Source organism: Acanthisitta chloris, unplaced genomic scaffold (assembly GCF_000695815.1).
Source record: "Acanthisitta chloris isolate BGI_N310 unplaced genomic scaffold, ASM69581v1 scaffold13071, whole genome shotgun sequence".
NCBI lineage: Eukaryota > Metazoa > Chordata > Aves > Passeriformes > Acanthisittidae > Acanthisitta > Acanthisitta chloris.
Window position 1 is genome coordinate 223 of NW_008655535.1, and position 22,405 is coordinate 22,627.

The 22,405-nt window shown below is 41.4% G+C and overlaps 1 protein-coding gene across 2 annotated transcripts; it reads left to right on the top strand.

Moving 5' to 3' along the window:
• The first annotated feature begins 2,137 nt into the window (after nucleotides 1–2,137).
• On the top strand, nucleotides 2,138–14,465 carry CNDP2 (CNDP dipeptidase 2 (metallopeptidase M20 family)). Of its 2 annotated transcripts, XM_009083951.1 has the most exons (11): nucleotides 2,138–2,221; nucleotides 3,205–3,348; nucleotides 5,853–6,015; nucleotides 7,499–7,587; nucleotides 8,489–8,689; nucleotides 9,151–9,235; nucleotides 9,755–9,915; nucleotides 11,799–11,963; nucleotides 12,495–12,636; nucleotides 13,203–13,350; nucleotides 13,774–14,465. In XM_009083951.1, the coding sequence occupies exons 1-11, from the start codon at nucleotides 2,162–2,164 to the stop codon at nucleotides 13,841–13,843; spliced, it is 1,428 nt and encodes a 475-aa protein (XP_009082199.1). In that variant the 5' UTR covers nucleotides 2,138–2,161; the 3' UTR covers nucleotides 13,844–14,465. The 2 variants fall into 2 exon arrangements, with proteins under 2 accessions (XP_009082199.1, XP_009082200.1); XM_009083952.1 differs by lacking the exons at nucleotides 5,853–6,015; nucleotides 7,499–7,587 and having other exon boundaries at nucleotides 2,162–2,221; nucleotides 13,774–14,027.
• Nucleotides 14,466–22,405: the final 7,940 nt, after the last annotated feature.

Genomic DNA, 22,405 nt, shown 5'->3' on the forward strand with positions numbered 1-22,405 from the left:
TTCGGTGTTCTGCTTGGGGACGCTAACGCTGCCTGGGGATGAGGAGGGCAGAGTGGTCGCGGTGCGCTGGTAGTGCCTTGGGATATCTCGTTTCAGTAATGCAACTGTTTCTGGTGCTGCGAAAAGGCAGAGCTGCAGATCCTGCTCCATCCAGGTAGGAAAGGTCAGCTCTCCGGTTTGAGGGAACTGAAGGAAGTTCTAGGCCTGGTTTTGGACAGGGAGGGGAAGCAGCCCCAGCCTTTTGCTGTGCAGTAAGCAACATTTGCTTTCCCAAGCTTGAAGCTTTCTGGAGCAGTTTTTGGCAGCTCTGCAGTGTGACTTGAGTGATTCAATGCCCCTCTGATTTATAAGACTTTAACTTTTAGGCAATATTTAAAGTAGTCCCTAACTTAGCAAGTAGTTCATATCTTGTTTGTGGTGGACATAATATCAGTCTCCATTAATATTGTTTGTATCTGCTGTGAGGCTAAGCCCTGATGCTGCTATAGAAACTGATTGAGTGAAGGGGAGGGTCAGATGCACAGGACTGATAGCTTTGTGCTGGTTTCTCTGAAAAGCTCCGGGTGAATCCTGCCTGAGCTCTATCTAAGTGCCTGTGAGGACAGTGAATTCATTAGGGAAAACCAGCTTCCGAGAGAAGCATCGCTTTAACTTGGTCAAGTTTGTATAGTCCTTTTGAAGGTGTTCAGTTTTCACCTTTTGTGACTATTGTAGAGAATGCTTGACCTGTCTGGTGGTTTGAGGTTGCTGTAATTGCTGTTTAAAACTCATTATCCAAATTTAAACTTGATGGATGCTTTAAATTAAACAGAAGATATCTCAGGTGGGGGAAAGGACTTTTGTTTGTCAAACACCAGTATCTGTGTAAGCACCACCCTGCTTGACAGAAAATGTTTGTCTTGTAAATTTGGGCTGCTGCTTGCATTGTATCCTGTGTGACAACCTGCAGCTTGAAAGGGTTTTTTTCAGCTATGTAGAGTAGTCAGCTGGTCAAGAAATCCTAAGACAAGCAGTCAGATGTTTTAACAGCTATCATACTTGTCTTGTGACTACCATGCAGAAGTATAAGAAAGACTTAAAGGATCTGGCATAAAGCTGACTCAACAAAATACCGGAACAGCTGGTGCTGCTGAACATGCTTGCTCAGTGTATTACATGGACACTGGAGTTTTTCCTGGTAGTCCAGACACTTGGTTTTCAGGGGCATATTTCAGGGAGCCTCCTTCTCTGGAGATATTCAAAAGCTTCCTGGACACACTGCTGAAAAACATGCTGGAGTGCTCCCTGCTTGAGCAGGGAGGTTGGACCTGATAACCTCCAGTGCTCCCTTCCAACCTTACCCATCCTGTGATTTGTAAAGCTCATTATTTTCCTGGCATACAGGCAGTGCTGTATCTTTAGTTTGAACTTGAAAACTAAGTTTTAGCTTGTTGGTTTCGTTGCTTAAGTGAACAGTGTGTCTTTTCAATATTGACTTCAGATTGGTAGGGAAGACCAAAAACTGGGAAGGGGAGAGGTCTTGAATTTTTCACTTGAACTTCAGTTTAAAACAAAAGAAGGAAGTGGTAGTGCTGAAGTAGTCACTGACCAGTTGCTCAGGCCTGCTGGGGTTGATTTCTATTCCCATGGCTTCACTCTGACCTTATTTGGGAAGTCTGAGTGGCAGGTTGGGACTTCAGAGCTGAAGAAAGAACAGTAAGTTGTCTGCTTTTAACCTCCTTTGTAGAGCACAAAATGTGGTGCTTTTTTGGACCTACCTACTAGCATTCAAACCTGTGGTTGAGTTCAGCTGTCAAGTAACTCAATGTTACTTGAGTAGTATTTTGCCTGTAATTCCACAGTAAAATGAAGTGTATGATTTGAGAAGTATCTCTATAGACAAGCGTGCTCAGTTTAACTTTGAAAGCTATTTTGAGGGGAGAGGCAGAAAGTGGTGTTGAAATTAAATATGCCTTTGTTTAGCCACTTCACTGTGTGACTTCATGAGAGGGAGTGGCCTCAAGTTTTATATTAGTGCAGGCTGGTGTGTGGCATAAGCAGTTCGGTCGAAAGGTGAAAGTCTTCTGTGGCTGCTTGATTATTGACTGTTGCTTCTTAAACCTGTGAAGGCTAAATTATTTTTCTGTAACAGATTCTTCAGCAACACTGCTCTAGTCAGAAAATGGCTTCTCTTGAAACTCTCTTTAAATACATTGATGAACATCAGGACCTCTATGTTCAGGTAAGTTTTCTTTGAGTTTTGTCCTGCAACATTGTCAGCTATGGGATATTAAAGGTTAGGTGGTCAGCTTCAAGCTTGTTTATTGTGCCTATATAATATGCTCAATAAAAATGTCAAGTAATTGGAGAGAGGGGAGAGCAGGCAGAGGTGTGACTGATCTAAGTCAAGCCAGAGAACTGTTTCTGAAGTTTAGGCATAGTTCTGGTCAAAAGTCTAAGACTCGATGGTACATTTTTTAGGAAACAATCTATCACTATATAGTGCAACCAGTGACTTTAGAGGTACAAGAAGTGTTACACCAGCTCCGGATTGCCAAACTAGGTTCATAGTCTCTCCCCTTTTGAGGCAGGAGATGAAAGATATAAACAAGGCTGGAATAAAGCTTTCTTGTATGAAACCATTTATGTTGGTGTATAGAGGGAGAGGTTGCTTTCTCTGAAGAGGTGCTTTGCTGTTTGACCTGCTGTTTGTTTGCAGATTGTATTGCAACCCCTTTCAGCTGTGAAGGAACCAGTGGTATAGTGCTGGACTTGGGCAAGAACTATGCCAAATATTCAGCTTGAATTCTGCCAGTTGCTCTTGCTGATCTCACATGGGGAGGAAAAATTAAAGGTGCTTTTCTGAAAGGCTTGAAAGATATTAGCTGCTTCTGGATACTTAAAGAACAGCAACCAGAAAGGCACAATATGCACAAGCTGTCACACTCTTAAGCTTGTGTATCTGTAGACTTCGTGCTACACTGCAGGGGTAGCTGTAAGAGGTTTTGAGTGTAATGTTAATGGTTAGAATACTACTTAGAGCAGAGGACAGAGCTGATTTCACAGAATCGGTCAGGTTGGAAGTGACCACAGTTGGTCATCTGATCCAACCTCCCTGGAAATTAAAGCTTGGCTAAAACAGTGTTAGTGGAGTTATAAGGTGTTGTGTTTGTATAGTGCCTGTCACCTGCAGTGTAATACCTGTAGCTGTTCATCTTTGTCTAGCGCCTGGCTCAGTGGGTGGCAATCCAGAGTGTGTCAGCATGGCCGGAGAAGAGGGGTGAAATCAAACGCATGATGGAAGTTGCTGCCAAGGATATTGAGCGTCTGGGAGGCACAACCCAACTTATGGATATTGGGAAACAGAAGGTATGTGAGCATCTCCATGTCAGCTTAGTAGAAAAAATATTTTTAGAAGACAAGGAGTTTAGCACAAGGTGCTGGATTTATGTTCCCAGTAAGAAAGGCACTTAGACTCCATGGGAATGTTATTTAAAATGCTGTTTATTGGAGTTACCACTATAAAGAAAGAGGATAGTATAGATACTCTTACATCCCTTCAGATACCAGAATCCCCAATCTGTGCAGCATCTAGCAGGCATCCAACCAGTATGCGACATCCTGTGCAGATCCCATTGATGGGAATGCCATCCCATTCTCTTTATCCAAGCTGTTCGATTCCACTGCTAACCAAAAGGGATATTTGCATGAGAACTTCTTGCTGCACTTTATCTAATAGTCAAGGACATGCAAGCAGTGTAATCACCAGCACCAAGTGGGAACTGCCTTCAGGTCACAGTCAGCTGGTTCTGTTTATCCTGCAGTCCAGGGATATGCACAGCATGATACAGGCAGGAAGGAGAAGCTGTACGTGCAGCAGAGCACAGCACAGGCTTGGGTGTACTTAGGTTAACTATGTGAATCACTAATTCTGTGATGTCTGATGGTCTTCTGGTCAGGATAACCACACAAGAGGCTTGTGGGTAGTGGCCTGGAAAGGCAGTAGCCTGTTGGGGTGTCAGATAATGTCTTTCCTGCCACGCTGTCTGAGCTTCCTGTTAAAAACCTCTGTTTATAGTAAACCTTGGGATTCAGATCAGTTAAGTATTAACTGATAAATTAAGTATTACTTTTTGGACTGTATTAAATGTGTTTTAAATACTTTTCTAACTGAACATGAATGAAGCACCTGCAAACAAAAATGTTTAATATTTTTAACAAGGGGCTGGTGTTGGTCCTTAGGCCCACAGACTGTAAAGATACTGAGTTGCAATAAGCTTTCCAATAGACTTTTGGGAAAGAAGTGTGGCATTTGTCACAGGATTGCATTGTTCCCTTTCCAGATACAAAGGATCATGAAGACAGTGAGTCCCCTCCTTATTTTTAAGTACCTGGACTGCTTTTTCCCCTCTGAGAAACATATGTGCTTATGAGAATAGTGATAATCTCATCCTAGGGAACCATCCAATTGATATGCTCCTCCTTTGAAATGCTTAGTCACTGCATGCCACAAAATAAGACCCATACCAAGGTGGTTAGACTAGCATTTGGATAATGGCATTAAAAATCTTGTACTGCAGTGCTTCCCAGTTTTAGAAGACTGGCATTGTAATTTGTGCAAAAGACTGCTGGGTGCAATCTCCATGTATTGGGACCCTCTGAGCAGTTCTTGCTTTTGGTAATTGCAGTTGTTTGTAGCACTCAGATCCCAGTTCATGTGCCCTCTTGGGAGGGGATCTGTAAGAGAATTCTAGCTCTGCTACTACTTGCAGCCTAAAATCCCATCAGAAGTTTTTCAGTTAATTCAGAGACAGTTGTTCCTTTCATCAGTGTAACTTTTTGGGATCAAGAACTGATTATACAGAGTTTATTATGTGTAACATTTTTATTTAGAAAACTTTAACCCAGCTGCAAGAGTTAACTTCAGGTTTTGGTTTTATATTCAGTATAGACAGAGTTAGTGTATTATACGTTTCTGCTGTATTTATGAAAGACAATGTAAAGCAACTGGTGAGATTGTCTGATCAAACTTGGTTTACCACTGCACAGCAGTTTGTTCTGCATAGTGATTACTGTGCATTCTTGCAATAGTGCTTTAGTCATGTAGAGCTGCAGCTGGCCAAAGACCATGCAACCTGTTGATAAAAAATTGGAGCTTGGAGCCCACATAAGCAAAAAGTCAAAGCTGATCTTGATCTGCTGAACAGTGTCTGGGAGTATGTGTTCACTGGAAGGGAAATACATGCTGACGGAGAATAGTATGTGATAATTGCTTATGGGCTATTCCAAAGGGCTTAGCCAAGTTCAACTCTTGAACTCTTGAACTGAGTTCATCAGCACTACCCTGCCCCTAGCTTAACAGCATAGGCTGGTACAGTGAAATACAGCTGTTGTGCTGATCTTATTTGGGTGTAGGCACATGATGTACTCAGTGATACCACTTCAAGAAACTTTTGTCTAGAGAGCTATACTGTGGACAGGATGAAAGTGCAGTGACAAGCAAGACAGAATGCAATATTGAATGGAGTTTATCACTTCTGCTGAGGTCAGCATTAAATATGGCAGTTTGGCATGCAGTCAGCTTGCTCTGCTGAGATCTCATGTAGGATTGGTAGCTTAAACCTAACAGTTCTGAGTGGCTTGGAATGTTTTGACTATTACCAAGGCTTGTTAGGAAACTTACTGGCATGATACCATCATGCCTTCATTGGCACCCTGCTTCTGGCAGTCACTTTAAGTAGCTTAGTTTTGTTTAGCTGTCTGTGCCCCTAAACTCATAACCCCCATGATATTAAAGTAATTGATTAATCTCATAGAAACATGCCCCTCTCACACACCACATTTGACTGAAACTTCTTCCCTCCTATTTCTAGCTGCCTGATGGAACAGAGATCCCTCTACCACCAATTGTCCTGGGAACACTTGGCACAGATCCATGCAAGAAGACAGTGTGTGTATATGGTCACTTGGATGTTCAGCCAGCAGCACTAGAGGATGGGTGGGATAGTGAGCCCTTCACACTGGTAGAAAGAGATGGTAAGAGCTTCACAGACTGATGAACACTTCTGTAATAAGTGTGTTATTCCTCAATTGTTTCCAAGTCGTACCATCAATTGAAAAGGAGAAGGAGAGTAAGAACACGTATGGGTATCTGTTTAGTACTGTTGAGGTAAAAATGTGCAAGAGGGGAAGTGATAAAAAAGGTAGGGCTGCAAAATCTCAGCTGCCCTCAGGACTTGTTTCATTTTCTGATAGTCTAGGCTGTACTTGCATGTTATCTTCTGTGTAGCTACAGCACAGTCTTAACTGCTGCCCTCCATGGTAACAGCTGGTGCCAGAAAGCTTTCTGGAACTGGTTTCTTGTGCTATTGACAACTTGCAGCCTATAGGCTCATGTCACACTGCAGGGATTTTGAACAATTACTGGGGAGAAATACTCAACACAGCTTCTTGATGTCTGGAGACAGGAGTGGCACAGCAGCCTCCCTGGGTTGCTTTATGTTTGAAAACTGTGCTATCATGAGTACTACAGCAACTGTGTTTTGCAGAGTTAGTGCCCTCTCCTATAAATGGGGATGAAGAGATGGAGCAATAACTCCTGCAGAAAGAACACACTGCCAGTGGCCAGGAAGACTAAAACTTTGTTTAAAGCTGATGCTACCAACAGTCTCTTCCTTGTTTCACTTTGTCAGTGTTGGTGTCAAAGGTCATTAATAGAAGGACATTAACAATTCTTGTTGCATAGGTGTTAATGGTTGCCAAGAAAAGGAGTATCTGTGATAACTAGTATATCCACTTGGGCACTTGTTCATAGGCAGCAGAGTCCAAGTTACTATATTGGATTATCTCATCTGATAGTAAGACCTAGACTTGCTTCAGGCTGTCACTTGTCTCTGTGCAGTGCAAGTGTACAGAGACATATTCACCAGTGGCTCTTTACCTTGCAAGCTGTCTGGCCTGTTCTGTCACTGTGGTTACACCTGGTGTTTAGGGGAATCTGACTGCTGTGATCTCATGTGCTACATTTTCTGGGAATTCCCTGTAGCCTGTAAAATTTATCTTGGACTAAAGCCCTTTCTAGGGAGGTCCACTTTTATCTGGAAAATCCAGAGAAGCGATCTGTCACTAGCTACTGAATACTTACTCTCCAAACATGGAGACAGCTTTCTGTTAAAAGGAGGTGGCTTGTTTGTATACCCTTACTGCTGTGTTTGTAGAAAATGAAGGATAAAGCAGTTTGATCTTTCCCAGGCTTATATTCATTGCCTAATCCAGGGAGCGATTAGGAGAAGAGGTGGGGTAGCTCTGTCAGTGGGAGAACTATTGCAGGCCTGTACCTATCCCACTTGCATGGGTGTATGGAGCAGGATGTAAAACTGCTACTTCAGAGGAATCAGAAATGACAGTTAATATAATGAGAGCAAAAAAGATTATCCAAGATGATGTTTTCTCCTGTGAGCAAGAAGTGATTCATCCTACTTTTTCTCCACACTGGTTAATTTGTATCTTGTTTCTACAGGAAAATTGTATGGGAGAGGATCAACAGATGACAAGGGTCCAGTGCTTGCCTGGCTCAATGCCTTGGAGGCTTATCAGAAAACTAACCAGGTATGTGCCCAAAATGTATTCTGCTTTTTTACATACAGCTGAATCGAGCAATAAATATTATCCAAGCCACAAACCCTTGTGAGGGAAGCCTGCTTATTCAGCTGATCAGAGCAATGATGCAATAGTCCTGTAAATTCCTTGATGCCCTAGTAGGGTTGAGTTGACTTGCTGACAAGTTAGTCTTGTAGATGCTTGAATTCCACTTTCAAAAACTTTGCTTTAACAAAATGTGTAGGAGGGAATATACATACACAAGCATGTGGAGCATGAGGAATAATCATATGTGATCACTTTCATGTAAGGATGTCAAATTAGCTTGGCCTTTACCAAAGCTTAATGTTTCACTGCCAATAAGCTCTAAGAAGAGATTAACATAGTAACACTAAACTGGGAGAAAACATGCAATCAGAAATAGCTCGGGGTGTCTGCTGTATCTTGCCAGACAAGTTCCTATTACTTGTGAGAAGAACAACCAGTTCTCAATTGCTGTCTAGGCATAGAGTGTGGTAGACTGGATAGGCAGGGTAGCTCTGATGCTCCTACCATGGCATGCATTAATTTCTGTGGTTAATATTAGTTTTCCTAGCCTGGCAGCTTCCCTTTGGCAGCAGCTCTCTGCTGTGTTCCCACAGTTTAGGGGCTTGGGAACAGGTTGCTCTAGAGCTCAGTTAAAACTTTTTTGAATGGTTTGAATTATATCAAATAAAGGGTGGTATAAGTGCCCTCAGCATAAGCACAGTCCAAACTTTGAAATAGTTTGTGTATAATAAATTCCACTCTCATGGAACTAACTCACCCATGTCCATTTTTCTACTTTGAGCATGATGCATGAAAATTACTGATTGCTGAAGGAGTCCAGTGTTTTCGCACACTTAACCTGTTCTTGTTTTTAATTTCAAAGGATTTTCCAGTAAATATTAAGTTCTGCCTAGAGGGTATGGAAGAATCAGGATCTGAAGGCCTTGATGAACTGATTTTTGCTCAACAAGAGACTTTCTTCAAAAATGTGGATTATGTTTGCATTTCTGACAACTACTGGTTGGGCAAGAAGAAACCTTGTATCACTTATGGCTTGAGGGGTATCTGCTACTACTTCATAGAGGTAAGTGCTGAAGTACACTGCAAAACCAGTATTATTAAACTAAACTTTCTGCTGGAGAAGGGTGGTAGCTCAGACTGTTTCATGCCAATAGCCTTTCTTCAGAAAAGATGAAACTGACTCCTTAAGTATAATGGTTTCTTCTAATTGTTTAAATAGCTTTCTTTTACTGTCCTATGTATGAAGCAAGATAGGCCAGCACCTTCACTGAAGGATTGTCTCATAGCATAACTTCTTCATCCAGTTAGATCCTTGAGTGCAGGAGACAGTCAGTACTAAGGGCATGTACTCCACAGAGCAGTACAAAGCATATCTGCTCTAATGTACTATAACTGAGTGGTCTGGTTCCAAAACCAGATGCATTCTCGAAATACGTGCAGCAAAAAGCTGGGGTAAAAGTCTTTGGTGCATTTGACAGTATCTTCATGCTAAAATTAACCTGAATCTTAATTCACTTCAATCAGGTGGAGTGTAGTGACAAAGACCTTCACTCTGGAGTTTACGGTGGCTCAGTACATGAGGCCATGACAGATCTCATTGCTCTAATGGGTAAGAAAAAGCAAGTTTCACTGAATGCATTTTAAATGGGAGTAAGAACCATTAAAGCATGAGAGAGTTGGCAGTCGAGGTTGCCAAGGACTGCTTACACTTGCAAAAACAATGACCAATGAAATGGTGCTTGCTAGGTGTGCTAGGCTAGTGCCTTAGATACAGAAATATGATGGGAGTCTTGTCAAGAAGTTGTCTATCTGCTGTAGTTTTCCCTAAAATCTTGCTGCAAACTTGCATGTTAATTACATCAGCTGTCTTCTGCAAACTCCACTATGACTGTGATATGGACCTCCTTGGGAATCCTGCCTTCAGCCAGCCAAATGTAGTGGTAGAGTTAAGTACTGTGGCAAGCAAGTGCACATTTTGGATAGCTGCAAATTCTGTAAGTGGTGCAGGCTCTTGGAGGTAGAGGTCTGAATTTCATTACAAAGATTTCTGTTTCCCAAGGAAAGAGTTCCCAGCAATGACATTGTATCTTCTGGTTGAATATTGACATGAGATGCTTCTTGTTTACAGGTTGCCTTGTGGACAAGAAAGGGAAAATTCTCATCCCAGGTGTTAATGAAGCAGTGGCACCTGTTACTGATGAGGAGCTGGCATTGTATGAGAAGATTGATTTCGACCTGAAGGAATATGCCAAAGATGTAGGAGCCACAAAACTCTTGCATGATACAAAGGTATACTGCACTCCTTCCTCTCTACCCTGATTAGATCAAGCTATCTATATTAGTAGAAGACAGAAAAAAAACTTCTGTGGATATATGTTTGGTTACCAAGTAACTTAGTAGGGAGAGCATTCATCTGATGTCTTTAAAATCATGAGAATGCCTGGAAGATAATTTTGCCTACTATATGGTTGGCTGCATACTTAACACTTTGCAGAGGAACTGCTAGTGTTAGGTGCTTGAAAATTGAGTCTAGGTTATCCCACATTTAAGGCAAGCAGTGTAGCCAACTTTAAATTTGCTCTTTAGTCTATTGTATAAGTAGCATTTCAAACTTGTAGAGAACTTTCTTTATCGAGTGCTGTTCTGTTAATGCTAGATAAGAATGTTAGCAGTTTTCCAGAGGTCAGATACTACATCTGCACAAATCTGATTTCCTACATCTGTAGGAATGGGTTACCAGAAATGAAGTAGCTGCTCAGAGATGATTGCTCATGAGGTGACAAAACATCTTGAAATCTAGCTGTGAAGAATTTCAGGCTGTCATACTGAACATCCTCCTAGACCTGGCAAGCAAGGACTGTTTTGTAGTCATGAGCTAGGCAGCTGCCCAAGTCTTTGAACAGGCTCAAGTTCAATAAACTCATGTATGAAGTTAAATCTTCATCCTGGGAGCTCTCCAAATGAATGCTTTTAACAGCATTGAATCTTACAAGGTATAGATATTACACACTATTAAAACCCTAGATGTAAATACATCTGTCATGAAAAGCAGACACAGGTGTTGTAAAAGGCATGTTTACATGTGCAGGTCTGTCTTCTGTCCTGGTACTGTCAGGAGGAGACTTCAAACTCAGCTCAAATAGGTATAAGTAACAATTTATATCCTCAAACCTGTCTTTATATGCTTGGGTTTATATTAACTGGGAGCACACAGACTTCCTTGTTTAGCCTTGTCCGATAAAGTAATGGATGAATTATAGCTTGTATATAAGGAGGATCTGGCAAGATGCTCTTTATGTATGATACTGAGCTAAAGCTGGTCAGTCTTGGCTAGACTGAAATCCTGGTTTAATTTACCAGGGGTATTCTTACTAAGCTGCATGTGTGTGAGAAGGTTCTTAGGGCTAAGGAGAGAGATGGGAGAGAGGGAGATGTAACTTTGGGATGAGAGTGTGCATGAGAGATTTGAACTGTGACAGTTACATTTGCTTTGAGAGAAGATTAAAGGTAGGTTGTACCTGGAACAAAGCAAACTGTTAACATAAAGGCCACGAATTTTCTAAGTCTCCTGAACTCCTACAGTGAAGTTCAGCCTTGAGACTGTAGCTGTGTCTGTACAGGAGAACTCAACAGTTGTTGAATTCAGTATCCACTGTAGTGAATAGCCGTGTCTAAGGCAACAAGGAGGAAAGGCAGGAAGTGTACCTGGAAGGCAGAAGTGGTCAGTGTGATCAACCTGGAGTTCAGGCATTTTAATGCAGCTGATGATACACAGAAAAGCACTCTGTATGCCTGAGTCTGAGCAGTGGTGAGGCTTTTAGAAAACATGTGAACTTAGGCAGATGACTCAGTGATGAAGGCACCAGCCTGTCTTCAGGCAGTGGGGACTGGAGCTTCCAAAATACTCCCTACACCCTGTGCTTGAGAACCTTGTCAGAATCAGTGGTCAGGCTGCATAAGTTCCACAGAACTAGGAGAAAGGCAAACTATAAGTACTGAATCTCTTAAGATGCTGAGAACCTAGCTGTTGTATCCAAATGTGTGCTTAAGGGGAGTAACAGCTTCTGAGTGGTCTTCTATGAGCTGCATTTCTGCATGGGAGGAAACAGTGTTTCTTCACTATTTGAGGTAAATCTTCATGTAACCTTTCATCTTTCTCTTTGCTTCTGCAGAGAGATATCCTTATGCATAGGTGGAGATACCCTTCTTTGTCTCTCCATGGAATTGAAGGAGCCTTCTCAGCCTCTGGAGCCAAGACTGTGATTCCTAGGAAAGTGATTGGCAAGTTCTCAATCAGGATTGTGCCAAACATGACTCCTGAAGAAGTCACAAAGCATGTATGTTGAGATGAATTGCTGCTATCAAAACAGCTAGTGTCTCTAAACTTCTCCTCTTCCTCATGGCTGGGGGAAGAGTGTGGTTTTTTCTGTTTTCTAAAGCAATTCTGTTCATTCTCTTTGCTGCCATCTTCCCTGTTCTGCACCTCAACGCGAGATAATTGAGGGAATCACTGTGTGGTGCCACACTGGACTATTGTTCCGATTTCTTTCAACTAACTCAAAGAAGGGGCTCAGGACTAAATGCTAATTTAATTGTAGGGCATTTGGATTGCCAAAAATGCATATTCAAACACACAAGTGCTTAACCTATTGACTAATTGTTTTACAGTATATTGTTAATTTGCCTGAAGGAGATATTCTGACTTCAGAGTGGAGAATCTAGGGATAATATGAAATAGACCAATAGGAAAGTTATTGCTGTACAGTTGTAGTGACCTGCAAGTCCCTGAAATGCTTTTTGTATACAGACTTCAACCAGTGTTCATACAAATGCTAGTAGTGCATAATATAATTTAATCTTTCTTATAGGTTGAAGACTACTTGAACAAAAAGTTTGCAGAGCTGCGAAGTCCCAACAAATTCAGAGTGTACTTAGGCCATGGTGGAAAACCCTGGGTATCAGACTTCAACCATCCACACTACATGGCTGGTAGGAGGGCCATGAAGACAGGTCAGTAGGATTCTCACTTGGCATTGGTAGGATTAAAAAAGCTCATGTTCCAGCACCTCAGAAAATATTGAGGAGGTTGTATTTGATGAATATTTAGTGTTCTGCACTTGTCTAATAAGTTTGGCTCACTAAGTAATGAAGCATGTCATGTGCAATCCTTAAACCAAAGTCTGAGGTACAGGAAGGAAGGAAACTGGGTATCAAATTCATTCTGAAACCAGTCCATTGGTAAGGTGCTGCTTTTGTATAAGGATGAGACTGGCAGTTCAGATCACTTAGCCAAATTCCTTGAAATTTAGTCATCCTAGCACCCCTCTTAATCGATTTTGCTAGAGCAAATGTCACCTGTGCTGGAGTGCAAACAGGCTTTCACATGAAGCATTGGTGTGTAACTGAACTCTGAAAGTGACAGTACTCCAGTGCTACATCTGCATGGGGAAGCTCCACAGTTCTGTGGCCTGTGTAGCCTGGCTGATGTGGCCAGCAACTGGTACTTGATAGCTTAAGTAAGGATTTGTTGGAAAAACAAATACAATTCCAAACTGACTTGAATTTCACTTCTCTAGTTTTTGGAGTTGAACCAGACCTGACGAGGGAGGGAGGAAGCATTCCAGTTACCCTTACTTTTCAAGAAGCAACAGGCAAGAATGTCATGCTGCTTCCTGTTGGAGCTGCAGATGATGGTGCCCATTCTCAAAATGAGAAGCTAAATAGGTAAGAGTATATTTATACCTGTGCCAGGGTGAGTTTACTGTGGGTCTTGGCATAGATTATGAAAAACATTGAAGAACTGTGCTCTTGCTTTTCTTTAATTCTTTAGAAGACAAAGTACCATTTCTCCCTAGCAGAGAATAACTGGTTGGGTAACTAGTCTGTACTTGAATCTGTAGCTTGATCTCTCTACTGCTTCTGGCTTTATACACTTGAAACCAGATACAGGTTTTACTACTCTCTACCCCAAGAGTGGTGTTTGTGTCTTGCCAGGGGAGATGTGGAAGGTTTGGAGTAGTGTCTGTTGGCTGCAGCAGCAATACCTGTAGTGTCTGCCATGTGCCTAGGACTGATGTTGCAGAAAGCACAACTGCGAGAAATACAGTTCAGCTAAGACAGTGCTAATGGAAACTGTCTTCTTTCCAGGTACAACTACATCCAGGGGGTGAAGATGCTTGGTGCATACCTCTATGAAGTTTCCCAGCTGAAGGACTAAACTATACACCTTACCTTCTGGTTTACGGATCAGAAACTTGAATTTTCTTACAAAATGTCATCAACTCTCAAGACTTATATGGCTCCCCTTTTCTGCCAGCATTCCACCACCTTGGTGGGGGAAAGGGAAGCATGCAGATCCACTTGACAAAGAACATGATATACCAAAAATACTTCTTTAAATGCTAACTTTAAATGACAGACTATTCCTTAACTGGTCAGCAGCCCTGAATCTTGGTCCCCTCTGTATCACTTCAGTTTGCTGTATCCATCTACTTTTTCTGTGAAGCAGGAAGAACGGTTTGCTCTCAACAGTTTAAGCAGCCACAGCGGCTGCAGAACTGCCAGCCAGGTTTAAGGTTCTTATTCCTGGATATGTCCTGGAAGTAGGTAGTCAGTGACAGATTCTGGGGCTGTACTGGAATGTGTTCAAGCTGTAGTGAGACTTTACCTTTGCTGAGTGATTTGGAAGAGCAGTTTGTCTCTTACAGTTCATGCCTGCCTGCAGGTTTCAATTTACAGTGAATCAGGATGTAACAAATTTCACTGTGATAATGACTACTGGCCATTTTTGTAAAGCTGCCTTTGTACTCCCCAAAAAGGATAATAAATAATCATGCTCTGGTTTGGCTCTTGGTCTCTAAGGATTAAATAATGACTTGGGAGGGACACTTCTATGGCTATAGAGGCAGATAAGCAACATGGCTGCCCAGACTTGTATGTCCTGGGAATCCAAACTTTTATTCCTTAGGCTCTGGCTCCATAACAGCTTGTGGACTTGAAGCAGATGTTGTAAAATCTGCTTTCCTGAAAGAAAACAAGCTCAGTGTTTCATTTTGACACTGTGAGCCAGGTCATCACTCTGTAGCACAACTGATGATACTGCAAGAGAGTGGGTGGAATCAGTAGGTGTAAATGATTAGAGAAGAGGGTCATTTCTTGCAACTACTGACTGACATCCAACTTCAAGCAGTCTTCTGGACACACTAAATTCCAACACTTCTGTAATGTGAAAAAAACCCCAAACCCTCTTAATTGTTTATTTATTATTGAGCACTACATTGTGCTCACTGTTTCTGAATTACCTGAGCAGCGCTAGCAGCCTAAACTAGGTTAGCATTTCAAATGAGTATGCTTTGGTCTGAGATCACAGTGCAGTCTTGTGTCTTAACACGTGAGCAGCATGTGATGCTTTCTCCCTTGGGAGACAAAAGATATTCGTGCTATCTGGTTTTCATTGTTGCATGATCTGGAGACTTAATAGTGGATAGCTGTTGGGATAGGGAGTTCTCTGGTCTCACTGAAGCTTCTAAAGCACTTCTGCCTTGATTCTTTTTGGTTTGTCAGTGAAGTTGATGGCTGAAGATGAACTTGTACCATTAAACTTTGCACTGGCAGCTGGGGTACAGTCAGAGACCCATGTCATATGCCTGTGTCAGTACTTGTGAGCACCAAGCACCTCCACAAACACTGGGTAGTTGGCTGCTAAGTTCTCACCTTTCAGTGACACTGGAACTACTCTGCTATAACAAGCAGTGTGCACATAGGACAAGACTGGCATACCAGAATATTTGAAAGTCATCTATATGCTGAGATCAATTAGTTGCAAAGGGTAACCAGTCCTAGCAGTCAATGTAGCTTCCTTGGTTACTAAAATGACACCTCAGACTTCTCTGAATGGGGTAACTGTACATGAAAAGATGATTCCCTGGCTGTTAGTGGGTTTATTATTCTTGTTTTCTACTTACCCATTTGAAAACCATCAAAACTTTAAGAAGTCTAGATCCTGGACTGAGGTTAATCCTAGTTCTCATGATGGCAAAAAAAAAAAAAAAAGCTATTTGGGCAGGAGAAAAACTGTTAATGTTTATGAACTATGTTCAGAAAATGAGTATGTCTTGTTGTCCTATTGCATTTGTACCAAATTGCTTGAGAATCAGTCATTGACTCAAGTTCTGCACTGTGAAGACACTGCATTGGAGCCTACAGTTCCTGAATGGAAGCAGGAGGAGTGGGTATCAGACTTCAACCAGAGGAGTGAAGGAGACCTGAGAGAGGAGAAAGGATGTTAAGGGGTTTGTAGAAAAGGCTGAAAAGCAGATACTGCTGAATATGCATCAGAAATACTTTGGCATGAGGTGAGTGCCAGAAACCTGTGGAAAGTTGATTAAAGTTGGACTTTGGCCTGAGCAAAATGCAGAGGCCTGCTTAACACACAGGAGTAAGTTTCTAAGGTAATGAGTACTTTATTAGATTTAGTGATTTTAGATGTATAATTTTGAAGTTGGAAATCATTAGTATCTGTTACCTTCCTAGAGCTTGCTTTAGCTGTGACCTCTCCTGTCCCTGCTGAAGGTGACCACAGAAGCAGTAGCACTTGGCCTGAGTGAACAATGCAGCCAAAAAGGACTAGTGGTGCCAGCTCTTTTGTCACCTGACTGCTTCAGTTCCGACTCCTCAAAGACTTCTAGCTACAGAGATCTGCCTTGCTGCATCGATGAATGCTTGTGCATGGTGTGAGGAGTTTGCTTAGCCCAAGTTGTTTGAATAACAGCACTATTGTATAGTACAGAAGTGTCTGACACAAGAGAAAATGTGAGCTGGTCATGAAAACTAAAATGCATCAGTGAAGCACAGACCCTCATAGCACCCTCTGCTGGGCATGCAAAGACCACTTGGATTTTCCCACACAACTTCATAGCATTCTTTACCTGTTAGAGCTTGCTGAAAGGCTTTGCCAGCTCCAGTTAATGTATAGTGTGAAAGCTTATATAATTTGTGTCCCCTAATAGATACTCATTAAATGACTGGTCTGGCAGTTAAGACAGTTCACTTAGTAATCTGGAGTTAGAGGATAGTAGTGCCAGGAGGACAAGATCGCAGATGTTTGGGATGGTTTTGGTTAGCCTAGGTAGCTGCTATGTATTTGTGCTGTGCTGAGTAACTCCCCACACTGGCAAGCACTGGAAAAATGTTCCTTCTGGTTTTGCAGTTTCTTTCTCATAGCCTTTCCTATACATACCATAGTCTGTCTGGGGTGGATTTATGCCTGCAGCACCTTTACAAATGTGAACAGCTCCATCTCCCACTTTCCTGAGTAGAGGAGAAATGTGCCAGCTCTGCTTGCAAGCAGGGCTGTCAAAAAGGATGTGGCTATGAACTTTGCTAATCTGATAAGCATCTGAATTTTGGCTGAGCCTGTAAGGGGTACCCACATGTGCTTGCTAAACTTAGCCTAAGCACTAAATAAGTCTATTGTTTCAAGATTTTGTTTTCATGTGCAGGTTTTACTTGTTTACCACTTGCTTCTTAAGGGTAAACTGGTAGGAGCCCAACTTACTGCTGGCTGACCCAAAGGGCATGTGGCTGTAAATCAGTGAGACTTCTCCTTCAAGCTTCTGTTTAGCTAAGTTACGTCAAAATACTTAAGTAAAAGTAGTCAGATCACCTTTGTACCCTGTCTGCCCCTCAACACCAAGATAATTTTGCTTTTCTTGTCCAGATTCCCTTCCAGTCTAACTTGATGGGACTGCATAACTCTGCTTTATTAGAGTTTTATTAAAAATGGTGAGAAGGTTTGTATATCCTTACTTAATGAATTTTTTCCCCTCTTGCTTATGTAACTTAAGTTAGCAGCAGCAGTTTCGTGGAAAGCAGTTCTGGGACCTGGGAGAATTACTTGCAGAAGTAAAGACAACTTAATGAATAGACAGGGGACAAAAAAAAAAGAGCCTATCTGTATGTCACAAAAGCAAAACACCTTCTTCTGTCCTGTATCCTAATGTGGAATAATAGCTTGATTCCTGCTAGGAAATTGGGGCATCTCTTGATCAGTGGCATGTGGCTGTCAGCGAGTCTAGATGGCTTGTACTTTCAGTTGTCCCACTCCAAGAATGTACCGAGGTCTGCAATATGCATTTTACAACCACTTGATCTCAGGTTGAAACTGCTGCAAAATCAATAATGGCTCATAATACCTTGGTGCTCACTAGATTTCTTGTGTCTTAGCAAAATCCATGACAGTGCATCTTGATATGGAATATGCACTTAGAAGAGCAGCTGGAGTTATTACAAGCTATTATCCCTAAATGAATAAGCCCTAACTGCCTTTTAAAATGTAATTTTTCTTTATTTTTTGTGTCCTGGGAAACAAAAGCATGCACATTAAAAACACAGCCCTGATTTTCAACTATGTGGCAATCCATTTTAGGCTTATTGAGCACAATGTTTCCTAATTTGAAGCTGTTTTTAACTTGCAAAACAGCCTTTGGTTCAGCATAATGAGTTTGGATGTACTAACTAAATCAAAACTTGAAGAGCTTCAGCTTTGTGGTCTTGACCTTGAAGCAATGTGAAGAGTGGAGATAACAGAGAGCTAATCTAGATAAACTATTCCAGTTTGTTCGTGCTGTCAAACTACTAGCTTAAAAACATTGCATTTTTTTCAGTGTTATCTGAAACTCATTCAATTAAAATATAATAGATTCATGTGTTAAATATGCATTTACATTATGAGGAGCCAATCTGAATAAATTGCCTTCCTGATAATTAATAAAGTTATGCAGAGGATTTAAATTGCTCTTTAGAGAATCTGCTTAGGCTACATGGGAAAGTTTAGTGGATTATTTTGATTCTAGTCCCTTGCTAGCTTGATCCTACCACTTTACATCATGATGTTAGGTTATGACAAGCCCTGAATGCTAAGACACATTTTTCTAGTACTTTTAAATATTCATCTTTCTATTAATTTTGCATATCCTTAGTGATTTTGTGATTTCCTGAGAACTACTTAAGATGCATGCCAATTAAATAGGCTGGCTGATGCTAAAACATTGGTATGCAGTGTTCTCCTGTCTGGGCAGGCTTATGTTCTTCTCAGTCATGGAGACAGCTCATGGAGCTCTTATATTTCTGCCCTTTAGACTGAAAAATGCAGTAATAAATAAATCTGAGTAGCTTTTTTTGTCACTTTTATTGTGCTGTGCTCTCCTTTGGAAAAGCAGCTGTCCTATATGCTGACTCCACTGAGAAGCTGAAGAGGAACTACATGGTTGTTATCTGTATGTAGTGGGTCTGGATGGCAAGATTCTGGTAACTGCAGGGTGGCTCTAGGAGTGGCTTCTCAGAAGCTTCCCCTGTGTCCAAGAGAGCCAGTGCCAGCCAGCTCCATGATGGACTTGCTGTTGGCCATGGCTGAGCCCGTCAGTGATGGTGGCAGTACCTGTGGGACAACATCATTCAGAAAGGTAAACAGTTACTGCACAGATGTAATTGCAGCCACAGAAGAGAGGAGTGAGCATATGTGAGACAAAAACAGCTTTGAAGAAACCAAGGTCAGTGAAGAAGGTCAGTGAAGAGGTGCTGAGATTCCCCTGCAGCTGCTGGTGCAGACCATGGTGAGAGGGGCTGTTCTCCTGCAGCCCATGGGGTCCCTGGTGGAGCAGAGATCCACTTGCAGCCTGTGGACGATCTCACAACAGAGCAGGTGGATGACTGAAGGAGGCTGTGACTCCATGGGAAGCCTATACTGGAGCAGGCTCCTGGCAGGATCTGTGTACCTGTGGAGAGAGGAGCCCACACTGGAGCAGATTTACTGGTAGGACTTGTAACCCCATGGGAGATCTACACTGGAGCAGTCTGCTCCTGAGGCACTGCACCCTGTGGGAGGGACCCACACTGCAGCAGTCCATGAGGAACTATAGCCTGTGAGAAGGGCTCATGTTGGAGAAGTTCATGGAGGACTGTCTCCTGTAGGAGGCACCCCATGCTGGAGCAGGGGAAGGACACCTTTCCCTGAGGAGGAAGGAGGGGCAGAAACAACATATGATAAACTGACCATAACCCCCATTCCCTGTCTCCTGGTGCTGCTGGAGGAAAGGAGGTAGAGAATTGGCAATAAAGGTAATCCTCGGAAGGAGGGCAGCGGTGGGAGGAAGGTGTTTTGAAGAATTTAAAGGGTTTTTTTAAAATTTCTAATTATCCTACACTGATTTCAATTCGTAATAAATTCAAGTATTCAAGTAAGTTCCCCAAGTCGAGTTTGTTTTGAACCTGATGGTAACTGGTGAGTGATCTCTCCCTGTCCTTGTCTTGACCCATGAGCCTTTTGTTATATTTTCTCTCCTCCATCCCGGTGAGGAAGGCAGTGATAGAGTGGCTTTGGTGGGCACCTGGAGTCCAGCCAGGATCCACCCACCACACTATTACAACAAATTTGACCCACAGAACAAAATGCCTAAATATTTGAAAGTGATATATGTTCAGTCATCTCAAGAAAATCTAATAGAGACATTTCTTCTGTATTAGCTTTTGGTTGTGAATCCATGTGCCCTACAGTTGTCAATCACAGTCCACTAGTCAGTACTGAAAGACCCTCAATAAATTTTAAGTGCTCATAACTAATGTGTATAAATAGTGTTTAAGGAAGGATCATTTGAAGGCTGCTGTTACTGCCTATGCATATATAAATAAAACTATATCTAATGCTAAATATATTCATGTAAAGGTGAATCTTTGGAGGACTTTCCTTGCTCTTCTGGACAAAGTAAATGGAATTGCCAATAGGAGCTGTTAATATATGCAAAATTGTAGCCAAATCCTGAATTTCAAGATAGCTGTTGAGATATATGATGAAATTAAATTTCACATTCCTGAGCTACTTAATGGATTTGATGTCTACGTAGTGAATAGTGGAGTCAAGGTTAGACTTGAGAATAAATGCTGTATTCCCTTGTACTGTTTTAAATGCTAGCAGGGAGAATTCTGTGATGCTGCTGCTTAATTTCAAGAATACCTATTAAACTCTTCCTTGGGCTTGCAGAAAGCAACAATATAGCTAAACTAATTAAAGTGCTAAAGTAGTACAACAGCCACAAAAGATTTTTGCAAGCTAGAATGCTGTATAGTATTTATTTATTTATAACTATGCCTTTGATAAGGTGTTGGTTTAGACTTGCTGTATTAGCAATGGGTTGACATCTTTTTTCTTTCATTATCAGCTGTTTAGTGATGCATCATTAGAAACCCCTTAAATGCAAAAATTATGCTTCTTTTGATGGATTTTTAATAACACATGCAGGGTACAGAACACCTGCCTCACATATTCTCTACTACTGCTGCTGTTTCTGCTCCCCCACTCCTATTTTTCCCCAATCGTTCACATGGAGGGAGCTAACCCAGCAATGAGGACCCATGGAATTTCCTAGGAATATCACCAGGTTTCACTTTAATGTGCATAGTTGTATGTTGACTGGATTGAGTCTCTTCTACTTTTTGTATGAAGATTGTAGTTCTAATTCTAACATGGAAACTGCTAGCAGGCAGTGACTCTAATTTAAATTTTATACCATAGCTGATGCTACAAAATTTTTGGAAGTTGGCATTACAGTGTGATAACACTATGGAGCAGGAGAAGGTAATTTTTGGTTTCCAAATTCCTCTCCATTAGCCTTTTTACTGTTTGAGTGAATAGCAACCTGTGCAAATTTGGGCAGAAGAGCAGCTAATCTGCAAATGCACTGGAACATGCTTCTTTTAATTTGTGGAAATGCCAGAAGTTAAAGGCATCAGACAAAAGACACTTGGAAATGTTTCCGAGCATATCTCTTTAGGTTTTTCTACTGTGTTGAACACTTAGCTGAAGAACTCTAGTTCAAAGCTGTAAGAATACAATATAGATTCAAAATACTGTATAGTCTGCATGTCACTTTCAGAAATTGGTTGTCAAACAGAGAGAATTAATAAAAAGAAAGCAAAAGATTTATTTCTGCACAGCTTTGAATCTTGTTTGTATTTCAAAAATATCCTGTAATGTGTTGCCAACCATATCCTAAACTTTTGTACAGGCAGACACAGTGCTGTGTGTGATTATTTTTAGGCAGTTTTAATTCTGAATGGATTCAGAAGTACAAATTGAAAAGGGGGAACACTGCATTAGGAGCTCAGGCACACAGGGGTTGCCAGTTCTGTTGTCTGGCAACAGAACTGCAGTATAAAGATGTAAATAAAGATAACTTGAATGTGCAGAGACTTAGGAGAAACACAGGTAGAGAGTAGGTCTCAGAAATGAGGCTTCATGAAAGAGGTATAAGTGAATGTATAAATACATGTTCCTAGAGGATGGAGAGCCAGAGTTCATTAGCTTTCAGGCTTCAGTCTGCTAATGTTCCTTTGCACTGATCTGGAAATGATATTTACTAGAATTTGGCTGGTTATGAGTTTAAAGTTTGTCAAGATGCATATAATTTTGGAAGCTTTACTTAGCGTTGTCTTACACTCATAGATGAAATTTAAATACCATGAGCTCAGTTCAGAAATAATCCTTTAAAGTTCATGGGGGTTTTGAAGAAGAGATTTGAGAAATGGGAGAAAAAAATGTTGGTTTTAACTGCAGATTAGTTCATGCATTGGCTGGTTTAAAACAGAAATACACTAAAAAGCAGTGAACACATCTGAGGGTTTTTTCCCCATAGAAAATGGGAACATCAGATTTACTGAGTATCAAATCAATAGCAAACCATGCTGTATTATATTCCCACTCTGAAAGTGTTCCTATAGGATATGA